At 43.3% G+C, this 20,577-nt stretch overlaps 1 protein-coding gene across 6 annotated transcripts in view; it reads left to right on the plus strand.

Annotated features, from left to right (window-relative positions):
• CD99 (CD99 molecule (Xg blood group)) overlaps positions 1-19,897 on the plus strand; it is a 76,553-nt gene extending 56,656 nt beyond the window's left edge. For 4 of the 6 annotated variants that reach the window (XM_077294700.1, XM_077294703.1, XM_077294701.1 and 1 more), the window contains 8 exons: positions 1,088-1,144; positions 1,854-1,907; positions 4,240-4,260; positions 6,243-6,266; positions 7,702-7,725; positions 12,548-12,664; positions 14,946-15,002; positions 17,161-19,083. In XM_077294700.1, coding sequence (XP_077150815.1) covers positions 1,088-1,144; positions 1,854-1,907; positions 4,240-4,260; positions 6,243-6,266; positions 7,702-7,725; positions 12,548-12,664; positions 14,946-15,002; positions 17,161-17,186 — 380 coding nt within the window. In that variant the 3' untranslated portion in view covers positions 17,187-19,083. Of the gene's footprint in view, positions 1-1,087; positions 1,145-1,853; positions 1,908-4,239; positions 4,261-6,242; positions 6,267-7,701; positions 7,726-12,547; positions 12,665-14,945; positions 15,003-17,160 lie in introns of all 6 variants that reach the window. The other 2 variants (XM_077294699.1, XM_077294702.1) reach the window with 2 other exon arrangements.
• The last annotated feature ends 680 nt before the right edge of the window (positions 19,898-20,577 follow it).

Raw genomic sequence — 20,577 nt, forward strand, 5'->3', positions numbered from 1 at the left:
CTGCAAGGCTGCTGTGCTATCCACTGCGCCACCGTGCTGCCCACATACCCACTATGTGTGAGCGTAACCATGGGTACCTACTTGCGCATTGCAGTAGCTTGCCCAAGATCTGGAATAGCAGCGTTTAGGACGTAGCTCACCTCTGCAGCATCCCAAACGCTGCGTTCTACATAGCAAGCTAGTGGATGGGATTTATAGAAGTCCCGAGCCTGCTGTGCTTCTATTTACCGCGGCAGAAACTCACCGGCGGCGCGGGTTTAAGAACCGCAGCAGGTCAATGTCTGTCGCAGGTGAAATGTAACATGATACCAATTTTCTAAGTAAATATATTTCTAAAGGTGCTATTCACATGAAATTCTCACCAGATATCTGTAACAACCCATCCAATTCACAAAGGCAAAGAAATCCAAACCATAGATGTCCATAAATAAAAGGGAATCTGACGCCACATTTGACCTATCTTACATAATATGGGCATACAGGTCATAGACTGCTGAGAACAGTCCTCCTGTGGGCCTCATAGCCGATGCCTTGTTGTTAGGAATAACCTCATGGTGTGGGGCTGGTTTTCAGCATCCGGCACTGGCACACTTCATGTTACTGAAGGAAGGACAAATGGATTAATGCTGGATGGATCCTGAAGCCGTCATCCCCAGTAAACGCTTCTGTAGGAAGTGTGAAATATATTTCAGTAAGTGGGTTGAATACTTTTTTCCTGTGTAATTTCTCACTATTGCACAAATTCTCGTGGATCAGAGAATAAGTTTACATTTTTAAAAAAGACTATTCATATTCAGAGTATCTACACAAACCGGATAAAGTCTAAGCGATGTATTTGATTATATACACAATTTGTATTATGGAAATCTGGTGACGGATCCTTAAGTGTTCCAACATGTCAACATCCTGCTGTGACTCCACAACTTCAGGCCATCAGCTAATAAGGATCCTGCGCGGTGCACAAATATTTATCGTGTGCACCTGGCGGGTGTTATGCAGCAGGGTGCCCAGTACTGTTCCCCTCATGTAAGAACAAAACTTGGCATTGCTGTACCCAAGAGTTTTTATTTTTACTTTTATCTTAAAGATACTTACAAGCCTGTGAAACCTCACCCGGGGCAAGGTGGCGGCGGCGGAGGTGGTAGTAAGTGAACTCCTTAATGTGACTTCTCCAAACATGTATCCGGGATCTAGCGAGTGGTATCCACATTTATGTGAAGGGGCACAGGGAAATGGCGCTGTAGGTCTGAGGAAGGATGGGAGCTGAGGCCGGGGGCGGTAATCTAGGTACAGCACTGTGTATGGGTCTTGCAGTATATACGGTGGGATTGAGGGCTCATCTGACCCTACAGATGTCCATCAGAAAACTACTACCCTATGGCAGCCTTGGGGAAACAAGGGGTCACTAGAAGTCAAACATGCTTCTATTGCTTCTCACAGTGAACACAAGATGGACGGCCTTGGTTCTGCAGAAACCATTTAAAGAGATTTTCACAGTAAACAGCTTTATCACTTATCTAGTTGAACCCCCCCCCCCCCCACCAATCCTGACCCTTTGTTCCTCCTCTCCATGTGGAATGGTCGCACATGCGCTGTCCCTCTATTTGACTGGCGGAGATCTCCACGTCTGTACGTGGCCTTCCATAAAATGTGGCTGGTGCAGGTACATGCGGGTGTGACCGGAGAGGTGACGAACAGCAGGAAGTCGGCCCCCGTTGTAGCGATTGGTTGGGATGCCAGCAGGGCGACCCCTAGCAGTCACATAGTAGGAGGACATCCAGGGGAGACTGTGCCGTGTGTCCTCAGAAGTATCGCGCTCCTCTGATATTTTCTGTCGCTTCTTTCCTGTTCAGCGTTTGGTGACGACGATCTTTTGGAACCTGGAATGCCCCATGACAGCCCGAGTGGTAAGAGCCCTATAATGTGCATTGTTCTTGCTGCATTCATTATTTCCTTATTCATAGTCCATAGGCCGTGTCGTTATTTGTTTTATTCTTATTTAGGAATTACTATTATACAAAATCATATTTTGAAGTTAAAAAGTATAAATAAATCCACTTCTGATATGAATACTTGTCTGTGTAGAAGCAGTAAGTCCTGCAAAGTGGGAGGCCGGTGGTGCTTTATATGGGGGCGTAATAGCGGTGACTGAGAGGATTTCCCCAACTTTATCTTCTTATCAAAGTGTATGAAGGCTCTGCCGCGGTCTTCCCATCATTACATTGCCCTGATATTCTTTCTTCTATTTCTGCTGCTAGTACTAGTTCTACTTCTGACCACATATGGACTTGGAGCTACTACTTCGTGCATATTAAGGGTGTTGTCCAGGAACTACTAATGATGGGTCATTAATATCTGTTTTGAGTCAGTTTGCATGTTCTGCTTTTGATTTGTGGGTTTCCTCCCACACCCTGAAGTGTTCAGTAGCTTTAGTTTTTTATGTATCTGAATTGTGAGAAATTAGACCCTGGACCCAATAAGCTAAACTTGGGGGCCAGCACTACCCATTCTTACCGTATCGGTGCTAGTTGTTTTTTCACGACCATGTTGTCCATGGAGAATCGCAGACACGTCCTGTGGCCGCACACCGTGCTTCATAGGATGAGTGTACCTTATGTTCCTCTCCCTGATGGTGATGACCCATCCTTCGCCCCTCTGACATCGATGACCATGTTTGGGTCCCGCAGATTTTGGACGCATACGTAATGTAGCATGCAGCATGACGCTACCCAGGCAGTCTCCGGTCAGCTGTGTTACAGCGGAATAATGGCACAGCACCAGACTGTTTCTGAACCCTTTGTATCCTTATCTTGTATATCTTAACCCCGATGGTGTGAGGAATCCAAACGCTAACTACTTCCCAGAATTCCTAAAGGGGGTACAGTTTCCAAAATGTTGACTTTTGGCGCATGTTTCTGGTATAGACTGATGAGAAACAGTAGACCCGTTTTCCCACAATCAGTCTGCGATACAAACCAAGCGCAGCAGATCCTGCGGCGGGCGAGTACGAGATGGGTGCAGTGATGCACAAAGCCCCCATAACCTGTGAGATTTACCAGGCGGTGTCCCCTCCTTACAGCAGACATTGTACATGGCATTTCCTGCCTAATATAGACACAGTTAGTTCTTTACACTTGTGGTCTTCCTGTTTTTGTACATCACTTGGCAACATCCGCCACAGGAATGAGCTGTGCTGACTGTGACTGTCGGCAGGGAGCTCGGCAGCCGCCGAGTAATGGAGATTTGGTATTAAAGGGACGGTTAACCTAAAATCCGTCATCAGCGCTCTGCTGAAGGAGGCAAGTGCAGATCTCCACTGTCTCACTCCAGTTTTATCATTTGCATTACATTATTTAAAAAAAACTATTTTAAAGGGCTATCCCATCCATGAGCATTTATTCCCCTTCTACTTGATAGGGGTACATGCTTGATCAGCAGAAGTCTCACCTCCACCATTATTTCTGGGCACAGCCGTGAAATGTAGAGTAAAACTGTGACCGTGCCAGGGTCTTAATATTTGAAGCAAAGGGGCCTCAGGTCAGATCCTGCTGGTTCTCATTTAGTAACAGACTTCTGTGACTTTGCCCGGGCTCAGACGGCCGTTGTAAAACTCCTGTCCGTGCTCATCCACATAGCGCAGGAGCTGTCTGGTCTGTAAACTGGGCCAGAATGGTGCGTGTCGCAAGTCTTCTTATTTTTTGTTTTTTTTTTTCTTTTTCCCTATACAGACCATTGGTTCATGTAGGAAATAGTGGCCATTGTACTGGCCTTAATAGGTCTGTGTGCTCGGTGTGTAGCACATGGCAATACACTGGACTGAACGAACCCTTATAGACAGTATTTCCGTGCAGAAAGGGAAGCCATTTTTCCTTTTATTATCCACAGTCTAGATAATTTGCCTTTATCTGGGGAGAGGAGTGTGGCGTCCCCTGTCCCTGATGCCTCCACGTATGTATGACATTCTATCCTCAGGTTACCTACATATCCCCGATCGCTGACCTGCATGGACCGTGTGCCTGCATGCCTCCCTGGCTGTGGCCACTGTGCTCTCTGGATAGGCTTACATACAGATGGAGTGCCCTCTAGTGGCAGAATCGGGAATACACCTATGAACTGTGTTAAAAACAGCCATACTGATTTGCTTCATTCCATTGATAATTCTGGGCAGTAGGGTGAAGGAAAGTTCAGCCCTGGGATATATTTATTTGTTTCTGATACATATTTGTTTCTTAATTGCAGATCATGATAATCGTCCGAAGGGTAAGTGTCAGATTTCTTTCTATGATTGGCCTGATGCCTTTAGTGAGCAATAATGGGGAATGTTTCATTGCAGCAGCAGAGTTATGCTTCATATGAGCCTGAAAGCCTGTACAATATATCACTGTGCATTAAAGCATGTAACGTGTGCGAGCTGTGATGGTCCGCAGCATAGACAGAGCTTATGGGACCGCTAATATCCCCACCTGCTATATTATCTCCTCTAAGGCCACGTTGGTCAGGCATAAATTGCACGCTTGCACTTGTGTAAAGGTTGCTTTCCACAACGCCATGCCGCTCATTTGCTTTGCTAAAATAGTTATACCAGTTTTCTTTTACATGTGCAGTTTACATATTTAAATTTGCTTTTCAGAATTAAAGTAGTATTTTTGTAATTTTGCCCTAGTCCTTTTTGCTTCCTTCATTAAAAGTGTGTATGTGTGTATATGTGTATGTGTGTGTGTGTATATATATATATATATATGTGTGTGTGTGTGTATATATTATAATTTTTTTTTTTAAATACTGTTCCAGAGACTGAGCCTTTTTATTTAATACACCCACCTTGCTAATTGTTACGGTCTTTACCAAGAGATGCAGATGTAGCGGAGCTCAGACTGAGTCCTGTATGACCCTGCTCACACCACTTACTGTGTAAACTGTATATTGATAAGATACTAATCTGTGCAGGGGTCACCTTGTCTTCTCATGATAATCTCCTGATAAAACACTGATTTGTATTGAAACCCAGCCAAGTGACACATCCTTGGAATCAGGTTCTTTTCCCCTATGTTATGCTGCTGTCAGATTACATGACCCTGTTGATAGATTCCGCTTTACTTGTGCGGTTGTTTGACACGTGGTACCTAGCACACGGCGCTGGCGTCACGGTCTCCACCTTCGTACGGATTGAATATAAAGAGAAAGTCCGAGATCAGCTGCGGCCCAGACGTCCCCTTCATGTTCAATCTGTACGAGGTGGGGACAATGACGCCTGCACCGATTGGGCATCAAGACCGCAAGTGCTGACACCATGGGAACAGCGCCAGCACGGGAGGGGAGTATAGGAATTTTTTATTTTATTGAGGCCAAACATTTAGTTCAGGAAGGGGTTGTCCTAGTAGTGAATAACCCCTCTAACACAGACCCACTGGCATAAGATGCTCCTGAATGTCTTTCAGTAAGTTAAGCTTATTCTGTGCTGTGCGTAGATTTGCACTGCAGGACTAGTGAGCTGGAAAGGCAATAAGCACAATAGGGGTCTTGTCCTGATAAAAGTAAGGAAATGTGCCCACCTGGTACGCTTGTATGACCACAACCGCTTACTAAGCAGGAACATGTAGGGCTGGAGAAGAATGGGATAATCTGCGCTGCCGACAGGTCAGTGATGGGCAGGAAACGGATATCCAGGAACGTGGTTTATTTGTCAGCAATGATCATTGTGGTTTGTCCTGATGAAGAAATGTGGTGAGAAATAAACCACCCTCCTGGATATCTGTTTCCTGCCCATCACTGACCTGTCGGCAGCGCAGATTTATCCCATACGTCTCCAGCCCTACATACATTTGCACTATAGCTTACACTGCATTCTGGTGTAAATTACAGTACATTTGTCATCCGCACGTGGCCCCATCCCCTACAATGTGCACCATCCACTTCTTATGAAAAAGTTACAAATTATGGCTTAAATATGGTGTGCCATATAACTTGGAACTGGTTTCACACTGGGAAAGCCGCAATCCTCTGCCTCCCACACTCGATTTGGGCTCCCCATCTAATCCATATGGGAACTGTCTGTAAAGCACTACTGAATAGGATGGCTCCATATAAGTGAATAAAATAAATAGGGGGCGTGAGATTTGTATAAATCACACTCACTTTGCTAGAACGTAATAAATGCACAAAATAGTCCTTGTAAGGAAGTGGCCTAACTTGTCATTAGCGTTTACTAATCATGCCTGTATTTTACTTGCAACCTTTGCTAGGTCGTGCATCGCAACCATCATCTGGTATGTCTCCATGCTTTTCCTCATTATTGTGTGGGGTATAAATATTATTCTTAATCCCTCAGCAATACCTTAACCACATTCTGTCAGTGCTGCCATTTCCCGTCCTGTTGGCCATGCTGGCAGTGTATCTTCTCCATCGCTATCACGTGGCTCCTGATGACTAAAATCACTACAGTGGGGGAATAAGCGCTGATGATGATTGTATCAGCGCGATTACCTCTATATGCCACAGAGAATAGTGACCACCTTACTTGCTCCTTCTCACTCCATCAGCTCCCTGCAGCGTGATAGCGGGGAGCTAATGGCTGGTATGGCAACCCAAGGCCCAGCAATGGTTTTTAGTCTGCCATAGATCGCAGCCAAATATCCTAAAATTATTATCTGAATAAAAGTTAAGTAAAAATAAAGCATAAGACACAATGTTTCTCATCACTTCTGTAACCACCAGCACATACAAATATACAATTATTTATCATGGATGGTGAATGCATCAAAAAAAGGAAGGGATGCTGTATACAAAACCAAAAAGCAACAATCAAAAAGTTGTACGGACGCCAAATGTTGAAAATAAAAACATTTTAGTTCTTTATTCCAAAACAAGCCATGATAGGCCCTACTCAGAAAACAAAAGGAACAGATCTGAGCATGAATTAAAAAAAAAAAAAGCCAAACTGTTGCACATTGGGTATCACTGTAATCACAGGGAATCCTTTTAGAAACTTTTATTTTTATGTAGCCCGCACCTTGTAGACACCAAAAAATGTTAGAATTGCTGTTTTTTGTTGATCCCATTTACCAAAAGTGAAAATCAAAAGTAATCAAAAAATTATCCACCCCAAAATGGGACCAATAATACTGCAGCTTATCCTGCAACCAAATAAGCCCTCATATGGCCCAGAAAATAAAATGTGTAACATCTGGCTCTCTGAATATGGTGACCGAGAGCAAGTTATTTTATTGCAAACTGTGCATTTATTGTACGCAAGTAATAAAACATGTAACTACATAAATTTGGTATTCCCGGAGTTGTGATGACCCACAGAATTACGGGAACACTAATGGTGCACGTTTCTTGCGTGCCCCACTAGATTAAGATTGGAGCATATGACGTCCTCCGTGTGGCTATTGGTGATTTTTATGGCACCGCTGTATTAGGGTCTTGCTGAGAACACAGTTCCTCAATGTATACTGTATACTTTCCATAAATTCCGAGTTGGAGGTGCTCTCTGATCAATTTAAAAAATGTAATACTGAAATGTCACAATACTAAATTGTATTAATTAAGCTTTTGCTAACAGTCGCTGTGGTCTTGCTAAGTGCACGTGTTTCCGCTCCTTTCCTAACACACGATGCATGCGCCTCTAATCTGAGCCGAGACCTGCGGAAAGAGTATGTACTGATCCTACGTTAACTGCCTTCATTTCTCTTATTTCAGGTGGAGAAGAACAGGGGCAAGAAGGTAAGGCCTGTTTTAGAAGTTTAGCAATTGTGTGTAAGTTACATTGGCCTAACCTCCAGCTCTTGTAGGGGCGATGTGACTTGGTGGGCAGCTAATCATGTGGATTTACTCTGGGTGGAAGCCCGTTTACAAGGGACAATGGTTCATATAAGCGATCGTCCCCCATCATCACCCTATATAAAAACGTTCACTCCTCAAACCTTATTTGTTGGACATAAACATTATCGGCAGCACATCCTTGTTTGTAAACTGGAAATGTGCTGCTGACAATTAAAATGTAAGGGGACAAGTGATCATCCCACCACACATACTGTTTACCATGGCTCTGTGTTAATACGATCAAATGAGGTTTGATAAACTTTCTTTGTGTCACTCAAAATTGTTGGTCACGTCTGTAATATCAGCTCCATTCTTTGATTACCTGCATGTGAAAACGGGCCTGTAGGCTACCAGCAACGAGCACTATCATGAGTCCCGTGGCATGCCAACCGCTGTCTCAAGATACCTTACTCATGTGTGGGGGCTTTACATCCAAGGGAGTGGGCTCCCTGACAATTCTGCCTAAGAACTATCATAAATAGAGAATGGGATCTAGATATCCTCCAAGAGCGACTTTTTCAATGATCGAGGAGCAATTTGGTGATGACCAATGCTCTTCCAGCATGATGGAGCACCTTGTCACTAGACAGTGATAACAAAGTGGTGCAGGACACAAAACATTGACATTTCGGATCCATGGCCAGGAAACTTCCCAGATTTCAATCCCACTGAGAACTTGTGGTCAATCCTCAAAGTGGGTATACAAACAAAACCACAGAAATTGTAAGAAACTGCAAACAAAACACAGACTAGATAAAATGGGCTTTCTTCAACCAGGATTTTGCCGAGATGTTAATTTCCAGCTTTTTAGGGCAAATTTCAAGTCTTGAAAAATGAGGGCCAATGCTGCAAATATTGCGTTTTTCCATAAACCTCATCTATTCTTACATAAAAGTTTAAAAGCGTATAATTGTACTTCAGTTACCCTGGAAACATTAGACTAAAAGATCTAAAAACACCGGAACAGTAAAACTTTGTCAAAATCAAAGTTTGCACTAGTCTCCAAACTTTTAGCCATGACTGTATGGTTAGCTGTTCAGGTGGTGGCCGATGACCACCCCCCATACACTTGCATACATTCTATTGGGGAGGTTCTGCAACACTAGTGTAGAATCAGCAGGAAATGTCCTATCAATAAAGAAATGACTGATAAGGGCCATATTCCATGTGTTTAGAGAAATAATTGTAACCTCTGTACATGTGCACGTATTAATTAATGCGTATTTGGCATTTAGGGTTACATTTTATCATTTGTGCATACATGAGGAATAACCATTTTGTGTATGCTGCACTTTTCACTAGTTTTCACTTCTGCAAGCTTTATCTATTTTGTTTTGTTTTTGAGCTGTTGGGTGGAGACTAGATACTATGAGGTCTCCCTTAGACAGCACAGATCATCATGGAGGACATTATACAGCAGTATTGAGCTGTGTGGCTGTGAGTTCAGCACTGGAGTAAAACCGGCAAGAAGCTGCAGCAGGATATTCCATCTGTGCCTGGTCTTTCTGTTCTGAGCACTACTCCCTATTAATTTCATCGGAAATGGCAGGGGATTAGAGGAACTATAATTGTAAATGTACCGTATGTACTCGATTATAAGCCGACCCCCCCTAATTTTGCCACAAAAAACTGGGAAAACTTAATGACTCGAGTATAAGCCTAGGGTGGGAAATGCAGCAGCTTACCGGTAAATGTCAAAAGTAAAAATAGATACCAATAAAAGTAAAATTAATTGAGACATCAGTAGGTTGTTTTTGAATATCCATATTGAATCAGGATCCCCATATAATGCTCCATAAAGTTTATGATGGCCCCATAAGATGCTCCATACAAAATAGGCCCCATATAATCCTGCATAAAGGTTAATAATGGCCCCATACGATGCTCCATAGACACATTTGCCCCATATAGTGCTGCACAAACGTTGATTATGGCCCCATAAGATGCTCCATACAGACACTTGCCCCATCTAGTGCTGCACAAACGTTGATTATGGCCCCATACAGACACCCCATATAGTGCTGCACAAACGTTATGGCCCCATAAGATGCTCCAAACAGACACTTGCCCCATATAGTGCTGCACAAACGTTGATTATGGCCCCATACACACACTTGCATAAGACACTTGCCCCAGTTGCTGTTGCTGTAATTAAAAAAAAAATCACAGTCACCCCTCCGTCGCTCAGACCCCCGGCACTTTCAATATTCACCTGACTTTGTTCCGGTGCCGCTCCATCTTCAGCGTCTTCTGCACTGACGTTCAGGCAGAGGGCGCGCACTAACCACGTCACCGCACCCTCTGACCTGAGCGTCACTGCAGAAGACGCTAAAGACGGAGCGGCGCCTGGAACGAGGAGCAGGTGAATATCGCGCAGCGCTCCCTGTTATGGTCTGGTGATTAAGGAGCGACATGCGACTAGCTCTGGGCAGGTGGTAACTATACCGACCACAGTTCCTAATCTTAACACAGACACTAGCAGTAGCCGTGGGATGTTCCTGTCACTCCCTGGACACCTCGTCACAGCCGGAGAACTAGCTACCCCTGAAGGTAGAAACAGGAAAGCTATCTTGCCTCAGAGAAAATCCCCAAAGGATAGGACAGCCCCCCACAAATAATGACTGTGAGAGGAGAAGGAAATGACATGCGTAGTATGAAACAAGATTTAGCAAAGGAAGCCACTACTAGCTAGACAGAATTAGTACAGAACAGAAAACTGTGCGGTCAGTAATAAAAACTAGAAAAAGTCCACCGCAGAGAAATGCAAAAATCTCCACACCTGACTAAAGGTGTGGAGGGCAAACTCTGCTGCCCAGAGCTTCCAGCCTAGCTAAATAGATCCATAATGATAAGCTGGACAAATGAGCAAAACATAGAAAATGCCAAACAACAAAGTCCACAACAAGTGAACTGCAAAAAGACAAGCGAGGACTTAGCTTTGCTGAAATGGTCAGAGTGGCAGGGAAATCCTCAGAGAGCCATGACTCCAAGCTCAACAATTGACAACTGGCATTGAATTAGGGATAAAGCCAGACTAATATAGCCGAGCCAGAAAGACGATCAGTGAGAACAGCTGCTGATGCTAAATCCAAGAAGCAGCCATACCACTCAAAACCACAGGAGGGAGCCCAAGAGCAGAACTCACAAAAATGCTACTTATAACCACCGGAGGGAGCCCAAGAGCGGAATTCACAACAGCTCCCCTCCCCGTTATACTCACCTGCTCCTGGCGCGGTCCCTGCAGGTCCCTGCTTCCTCGGCGCCGCAGATTCTCCCTGTACTGAGTGGTCACCGTTACTGCTCATTACAGTAACGAATATGTAGCTCCACCCCATGGGAGGTGGAGCAGCATATTCAGTACTGTAATGAGCGGTACCATGTGACCGCTCAGTACAGGAAGAAGCTGCCAGCGTCGGGGAGCCAGGGACATGCAGGGACCGTGACAGGAGCAGGTGAGTATAATTAGACCAAAAAATGGGCTGAAAATCTCGGCTTATACTCAAGTATATATGGTAATTTTGTAGCCAGTCTGTTTTGCTTTGACCAGAATGGATACTGTTTGCAAACATTTCTATATGAAAAATATTATATTTTCTTACAAATATATATATTGACCAATAGGGGGAGCATTTTCTGTTTTAGACCTCAAGCAGCTATAGTAAGACTTACCAGCTTTACTGTTAGCTGGAAAATTGGGGCAGTAACTGCTGACATCACCATTTCCCTCCCCTTTTGGGTGGTCTAATATCCCTAGGGCAGAATGAAGAGCAGCATCACAGGGCAGAGCCATTTTGTGTGTGACTGCCCTGTGATCTGCTATCACCAGCAGTTACTGCATCAGAAACACAGCTACAGAGTTTACAAAAGAGCAGAACACAGTGGGCTCAGCAGCATGGTGGACTGGAGGAAGAGTGAAGACATGTGGTGTTTATGTATGGAGCAGCATTATCTGAGCAGAGCTGTCTGTGACTCATCCCTCAGTAAGATAAGAAGGAGATCCAGGTCTGCAGTGAATGGCCAGGCAATGTGGAGGGAGGGGAGAGATACATTGGTATGGCTGAGAAAGACTGATGGGAGAGAGACACATATTGAGCATGCTATGCTATATTGTGTGCATGCTATGTCTCTCCCGTTTTGTGACTAACATTCTTGCCAGTGAGTGCTTCTCTCCTGTGATAGAGTAAGTAGAGCTCGGCAGACAGCACTGAGCTATAATAAAATGGCGGCCAGTCACACCTACAGCAGTGAGTTGTGCAGCCCACAGAGGCGTGCCCAGCTCACTGCTAATGCTGCTGCAATGTTATAGATAGGGTCAGCGCCGGTCTATTATCTCCTATGTCCATGGGGTGCCGTAAAATGACACTGCTAGTGTCGTGAACTGCTGTGAAACCAAGATGTCAGCCCCCAGTGCCTTCTTTAAACTCATATAACACACGAAATCTGTTTCACATGCATTTAAAACTTGTTATAGCAGCATGTTATGCTACATTAAAGTGATTTATTAATGATCTACAAACGCGGTACCGTCCCTTTAAGAGGAACCTGACGGCTGCTCCACTCTGCCCAGTGTACGGGAAGCATGTATCAGACGCTGTTTGCATAGGAGACTAGTTGGGCAGGCGGATGACATATATTCCAAAGTTTGTTATATTGGCTTGTACTGTTGATTTGATTGAACGACTGACTCTTCACTAACCTTCCCAAAATGCTGTGTATGCTGCAGGCAATCAGAGTATGCTGGCCGGTATCGTCAGTACGGTGGCTGTGGCAGCAGTCGGGGCAGTATCAAGTTTCATAGCATATCAGAAGAAAAAGCTGTGCTTCAAAGGAGCTGCTACAGGTAATCCACCGCTGATCTGCATGTGCGGCCCCAGACTCTGGACACTTGGATTGTCCAAGCTTGCAGCTTTCACCAGAGATAAGTCACTTTCCTCCCCCACTGAAATAGACGGCCTGAGCGGAATCTCATGTGGCACTAGGGCTTTTCACTCACTTTCTTTTGTTCACCGATCACTAAATGTAAAAACGTGTATGTGCCACGTCACATATTTCCTTAGAGGGGTATTCCCATCTCCAAGATCATATCGCAATATGTAGTAGATGTAATAATAATATTAGAAAATACCTTCAATTAGAAATGTAGCATAGTTTTTCTGATTCGTTATGTCTCTCCCCTTGTGTGCAGATATTGCAGGACCTTAGGTATCCATGGTTACGTCCACTGATAACAGCTAGTTGCTAGTGGTCGTAACCATCAATACCTAAGGTCCTGCAATGGCTGCACATGAGGGGAGCGGTGTAACAAATCAGAACTATACTATGTTTCTAATTGGGGATATTTGTTGTTATTATTATTATTATTATTCCTACTACATACTGGGATAGGATCTTGGAGATGGGAATACCTCTTCAAATCGTGTGTGCTGTTCTAGCTCCGCTCCATTTAATTCAATGAAATTCCTCTCCGTTACCAGCCAGGATTCCTTGACAAGTGCGGCTGTGTATTTGGAAGAAAGCAGCAATATTATTCTAACCCTGGAAACCTCTTTAAATCTTTTGGCTGTTTTTTTGGAGTGAATATTCTAGTTGTCTGAGAAATATTGGGAGAGTCTCTGCTCCAAAAACTCCTCCCCAAGCTCAGTGCGCACACACCTTGCTTCTATAGATTGGACACAGGCTGTGACATGTTTTCAGTGCCACGTGACAGTCTATGCTCTCTTGAACCTGACACTATGGTACATGACATCTTTTCATAAAGTTGAAGTATCGGAAAGAGTGAAATAATCTGTCACAATGGCATCAGGTCTTCAGCATTTAATATTTTGATTATTTTGCTTTATTACCAAATGGATTGCAATCTCAGAATCTGTCCTCAAGCACAGTCAGTAATGTAATCAGTGGTACTCCACATTGCCAAAAATCAAGATGAGAGAACAGATTGTATTGCATCCTCCCCCATTCTGTAGCCTGTGGATTGTGATGCATCCCCCCCATTTAGTAGGCTGCAGACTATGATGCATCCCCCCACCTCACATTCAGTAGGCTTATCTTGCTGTGTACTAGTGACTTGTCACATTTAAGGTACCTTCACACATAACGATTTTGTTAACGATATCGTTGCAACGTCACGCGTTTTTGTGACGTAGCAACGATCCCGCTAACGATCTCGTTATGTGTGACAGTGACCAACGATCAGGACCCTGCTGGGAGATCGTTGGTCGTAGGGAATGATCAGGACCTTTTTTTGGTCGCTGATCACCCGCTGTCATCGCTGGATCGGCGTGTGTGACGCCAATCCAGCGATGTGTTCGCTTGTAACCAGGGTAAATATCGGGTTACTAAGTGCAGGGCCGCGCTTAGTAACTTGATATTTACCCTGGTTACCATTGTAAAAGTAAAAAAAAAAAAACACTACATACTCACATTCCGATGTCTGTCACGTCCCCCGCCGTCAGCTTCCCGCACTGACTCAGTGCCGGCCGTAAAGAAGAGCACAGCGGTGACGTCACCGCTGTGCTCTGCTTTACGGCCGGCGCTGACAGTCAGTGCGGGAAGCTGACGGCGGGGGACGTGACAGACATCGGAATGTGAGTATGTAGTGTGTTTTTTTTAACTTTTACAATGGTAACCAGGGTAAATATCGGGTTACTAAGCGCGGCCCTGCACTTAGTAACCCGATGTTTACCCTGGTTACCCAGGTGCTGCAGGGGGACTTCGGCATCGTTGAAGACAGTTTCAACGATGCCGAAGTCGTTCCCCTGATCGTTGGTCGCTGGAGAGAGCGGTCTGTGTGACAGATCCCCAGCGACCACACAACGACTTGCCAACGATCACGGCCAGGTCGTATCGCTGGTCGTGATAGTTGGTAAGTCGTTTAGTGTAACGGTACCTTTAGTCTCCGTGTAACCTCATCATTAGTGACACAAGCTGGTTAGTGCATCAGGACTTCCATGATCCGCACCTTAGGACGGCTCCGTGCCCTTGTAGTTAGAGAGATTGCATCTGGCGGAGTTCCTGTTTCAATACTCTGGCATCATAAATTGTGTAAAGAAGTAGAAAAGAATGTTAAATGACTGTTTGTTTTTCCCCACAAATATTTATTATCTGTGTACTTGTTTCAGATGATCCAGAAAACGTGAACATGGATAGTCACAAGGGAGACCAGTCAGAACCACAAGGTAGAGATTGCTGTTACCGTGTGCTTATTGTGCATCTAGCCACATCGAATTAATTTTACACGCACACATAGAAACCATTAAAGGGAACCTGACGGCAGCTACATACGGCCCGATCCACAGGCAACATATGCATCACACGCTGGCTGTATGATGGGTATCGGACGCTGGCTGTATGATGGGTATCGGACGCTGGCTGTATGATGGGTATCGGACGCTGGCTGTATGATGGGTATCGGACGCTGGCTGTATGATGGGTATCGGACGCTGGCTGTATGATGGGTATCGGACGCTGGCTGTATGATGGGTATCGGACGCTGGCTGTATGACTTCTTCCATGTGTTAAACTCAAACACTGTGGCGTTTCAACAAAAACCCAGTTTAGGATACTAGCCGGACAAGTGGATCCAGCAACTTCTCCCTTCCCACTGACAGTGATGGAGGTTTCCCTGCTGCCTGTATAGGTAGAGCCATTTGCAAAAAAACAAAAGGAGTACAAACCACCCATATAAGATATATCAAATATTTTATTTTATTAGTTACCAATAAAAAGTATCATATACACAAGGTTGTTTTAAAAAAAGATTATATGGACACAAAGATTTAGCAGTGAAGGACACAAGACAAAGGTCCAACACAATTAGATTGCAACAATGTCACAGTACTAGAAAATTAATGTAGACCCCTGAGGAAGCCCATGCGAAACGCACGTTGGGGCTGCATGGTCTGACCAGTTGCAAGGACATATTTGGGTGAGACTCCCCTTTTTTGTACTATATTTGAACTGTTTATGTTTTGGGTGTATATATGGGGTTATAGCCATGTTTGCAATAGGTTTCTAATTATGCTATGTTTCTAAAGATGCTGGTTGCTTTAAACCTTTCTTTTTTCCTTCTCTGAAACCCTGCAGCATTTGAGTTAAACACACTGGGCAGGGATCATACAGCCAGCGTCTGATACCTGCTGCCGATCCACATGCAGCAGGTATCCGCTGTCAGATTGCCTTTAGCCCGATCTGTCAGACCTGTATGGGGCTTGCTTGGTGCGGTCTCAGGAGCTGAGTGTGCCAGTAGCAGCGGTGTCAGTCGTAATATGGCTCAAATCCTGACTGTTTTAACCTGTTAAGTCCTGCAGTCAATAGCTTTCATATCATCTAAACATTGGCAACTTGTGATAGTTGCCATGTAGCAAGGGGCCTAACAAAGGCTGGCATTCTCGCCATTGGTGTGAATCAGCCGATTACACTGGCCTATCACAGTAATGCCAGTAACCAACATGGCTACGGTATTACCATGTATGGCCGGCAATCCCCGCATGTTTATTGGCTGTCTAACAGCAGCGATGGCACCTGCGACCTAACAGCATGGTGCTCGAGTACCCACTCTACTTGATCGAGTAGCGAGCGTATCCGAGCACCCACTGAAATGGCAATGTTTAGAATTTGGAACGTCCTATAACTAAAAGCTGTATTTTGAGTGGGGTAACCCTTCTAAGATTACCAATTAAAAGGTTTATCTCATCTTGTTAAATGGGTAAAATTTCAAAACGGAGTGTAAAAGCGTTCAACTTTGTAATTTACCTCTTAAAAACCCTCAGTTCTCAAGAACTGAAGGTTTTTATCCCTATAGTTTACTACTCGTTGCCTAGGTTACCGACCTCATTGCTGCCTATCAGAAGAGCCAGTTTCCTAGGTAAGGAGTTACGTCTGAGCTTGAAAGAGCTCCTGTAAAATCAGTATCCTTGCCGATGTGGTCCTGTGACACTGCAGAGACAAAGCGGCATGACAGTGGCCAAAAATGGCAATCAGGTGCACACCACCCTCCTGCAAGCAGGAAGACAGGAGACGATAGAGCAGTTTTACTACTCAAGTTTTTTAACAATTTGTTAGTTCTACGTTTTTCCCCATGTTACTCACTCCTTATGTACATTTATCTCAATTGTTCAAATTAGTGTAACTAAACTGTGTAATGTGTTAATGTCTGTAGAGTTGAGATTTGTTTTTCCTAGTCTAGACCTGCCAGAATGTTATATTCCCCAGGCCACCACTAGAGGGAGCTAATTGCATTCTATTATGAGCTATATGATGACTACAGGACTGACTGCTTGCCTCCCTCCGGCATTGGGATTGTTATAATGCAATGTATTTTTTCTTCTCCTGCAGTTCAAAGTACTTTGCTTGCGAAATAGATGCTGCAATTAGAATACCGACTTTCTCAAAGCTGCCCACCAACATACAGTTCTTGAGGAGGACTTGTGCGGAGTTTTTCAGAATGATCTAAAAATTCAGCAAGCTTTTGTCAACAGCTGTAAGCAGCACAGCCATATTTTATGGACATTATGAATTCACTTGGTCAAATTTTGCCTGTTACTTTTTTTTGTTGTTTTAGGATTTTCCTGTTATTTTAAAAATGGTGTTTTTAATTTTAGATTTGTTTATTGAAGCACCCCCGTATATAAAAAAACAAACAACTTTTTAATTCATTATTTAACTGGTCGTCCTATATAATTTTATTATATCACTCGGCTAGAATTTTCTTGTTTATGCATTCATCTGCATCCGAAAACTCATGGATTCCTTTCCCCAAGTTGCGGCTTGTGACCTCCTGGCCACTCTTGCCTTTCTGCTCTCTCAAGGAGGTCACGATCTCAGGCAGAAGAACTTCCAGTATGATGAGATTACATGGACTGTACCACAGAGGCTCTCCGCATGGGAATGACGCCGTATAGGAAGAGGGAAAAGGGGACAAGTACAATTCAAGATGTAGTCATTCTGGACCAGGTAGAGTAATAGACAATCAGGAGGTGGGAAAGGGTGAAGGTAGGGAAAGCTTCGATTTACTAGGGTAGTGTTTTAAATTAACATGCTTTCCACAACAAGATTAGTACTTCAATGTTGCCCATTTTTTCTTAAACCATTTTTCAGGTGGTGAGTGGTTGACTGCAGACTAATGTAAGGATAAAAAAAATGAGTAAAATCTAAAATTTTGATGTCCGAGACAGGATGCTAACCTGCAGGGAAGTGTGATAGGTGATCAAGAGGGGGAAGCTGAATTACTATATAAAGGGATATTCCCATCTTCAACATCCTATCCCAATATGTAGTAGGTATAATATTAGCAAATACCGCCAATTAGAAATGTAGTATAGTTTTTCTGATTCGCTATGTCTTTCCTCATGTGCAGGCATTGCAGGACCTTAGGTATCCTTGGTTACGACCACTAATAGTGACAGCTAGTTGCTTGTCATCGTAACCATGGATGCCTAACGTCCTCAATGCCTGCACGTCAGGAAAGAGACGTAGCAAATCAGAACAACTATACTACATTCTAATTGGAGGTATTTGCTATTAATATTATTATTATTACACCTACTACATATTGGGATAGGATCTTGTAGATGGGAATACCGTTTTTAAGTACTTTTTTCATATACGTGCTTTTGGTTCAAACTACTTTACTGTCTTTGTGTTGTGCTTTTATTTTTTTTTCTGTAATTTTTGCCTTGGTCTCTTTTACAAGATTAGCAAACATAAATGTGTGTTTTTAACATGCAAACATATTGAAACAAATGTTGCCAACTTCTTAAATGTTTTATCACTATCAAAGGAAAATGTATAATTGTGGTGATCCTGACACTGCAGATCTATCCACAGTTTTTGGGCTTCACGCTTCTGGGGTCATGTAGGCGCAAGGCTGTTTTTTTTTCTTTTTTTTTTTTTCTTTTTTTGCCTGTAGGTAATTGACACTTGAAATGTAAAAAGAAAAAAGAAAAGCCAGTGCATCCAATATATGTCGTCATCATCATGTAAAAAAAATTTTTTTAATGCATTGTCATAGGTACACTTTTTAGGACTGCTTTTAAAGGAAACGTTAATGTACAGGAGGATAATAGAAACAGTCATTAATTTTTTTTATTGTGTTGGCGGTGCAGCATTTTGTGGCTAAGGCCTAGGCAGGATGGTTTCTTTTAAAGAGTACATTGTAACATTATCTTCTATTTGCCTGCTTTCACCTGCTGCCAACTGTTTTTGATGTGTTGGAACCATAAAGGTCTGTGACTTTATTAAAGGGAATGAATTACCTTATTGTTTTGGTTTGTTTTAGCTAACGAAAAATATAATTATTTTTTTTTTTTACGAAGAGATTGGAGTCTTGCACCACAAAAAATATTTTAGCATGACTGTTCAAACCAAGCACAAGTGATTGGTGCACCCTTGGCATAACCAAACAGTTCAGTACCCCTACCTTTCTACCTATTTCCTTTCCATCGATCTCTGAACTCACTTTGGCTATTGTAAAGTCAACTTGACTGTCAGTCAAGGAAGAGAGGCAGAAATAAATGCAAAATAAGATGGTAGGAAGGTGCACTGAACTGTGTGTTAAAACCAAGCACAGGAGCTTGGTGCACCCTTAGGGTGGCCAGTTGTTTTGTGCTGTCAGACTTCCTAAGTAATCTGTGTAGATGTACTCATTATCCTCATGGGCAGGATTACAATAAACCACACACAATGTAGAACACTGGATTCACAGTGGGTGATGTCACTGATCACTTCCCCCACCATGATCTCTGCACAGATCACAGAGCATACCCAAAAACTAGAGATGATTGATCCTCTTTAAAATATAAATTCGCCAGGTTCAACATATTTTTCCAAAAAACTAGATTCACAGCTATTCATATCTCCATGTATTGCAATACTGCAAAGCCTGCAAATTGTCCTAAAGACACGTGTAGCACTCTGAGGTCACCTGTGACTCTACCCAACAAAAGCACAACCTTAGTAATGTCGGTGACCTCACCATAGATGGACTGTTGATTACTTACCAGTTTACCCTCCTTTTCTAATAACACCGTTCACTTTTCATGTCTTTTAACTTGAAAAAAAAAAAAAAAAGAAATGGTCAAAAAATTATCCCTTTTAGTTTGAGCCAGTGTTCTGCATGGAACTGTTTTTTTTTCCCTGATCACAAATTACTAAGTCTCCGTCGGATGTAACATCATCCTGCTGTGACTGAGATGAGTGATGTGCCATATATTCCATAATGCCTTCGGTCGACTCCACTTTAGTTCAAAGGAGGCAAACCGTGTCTGGCACTAGATAGTACTACTGCCCCTTGGAGGGCTTGTGCTCAGGATGTTACTTCTGCTACTGGCAAAATTCATCCACTTTTCAAAAAATGGCATAATAGAAAATGCTAGGTAGGGTACATGATAGAGTGGCTTTGGCTTGTATGGATGTAAAATGTGTAATGTCTGCACTCACATTGTGAGATAAATGGTATGTATTTAATTCATTTAAAAAAAAAAACAATTTTCCCCTTTTACAAAAAGTTTGCACAAGAAATGGAAAAGTCAGTACAGCAGCTATTGACTAGCAAGCACACAATCTGACACTAATTTCTGGTTTGTTTTTTTTTTTCCCGTGTCATGCTGCTGCTTGCTAGCGCATTAAGAATGAAGATAAAAATGAGTAATTGTAATTCAAGTGTAGCCTGTTTATGCCAGCTACGCTGTATCTCTGATCAAAAGCAGAATTTTGCTGGGGGTGCTGGCACTTTCTCTGTCCCACTAGTTGTCT

This window comes from Ranitomeya variabilis, chromosome 3 (assembly GCF_051348905.1).
Source record: "Ranitomeya variabilis isolate aRanVar5 chromosome 3, aRanVar5.hap1, whole genome shotgun sequence".
In the NCBI taxonomy this organism is placed as follows: Eukaryota; Metazoa; Chordata; class Amphibia; order Anura; family Dendrobatidae; genus Ranitomeya; species Ranitomeya variabilis.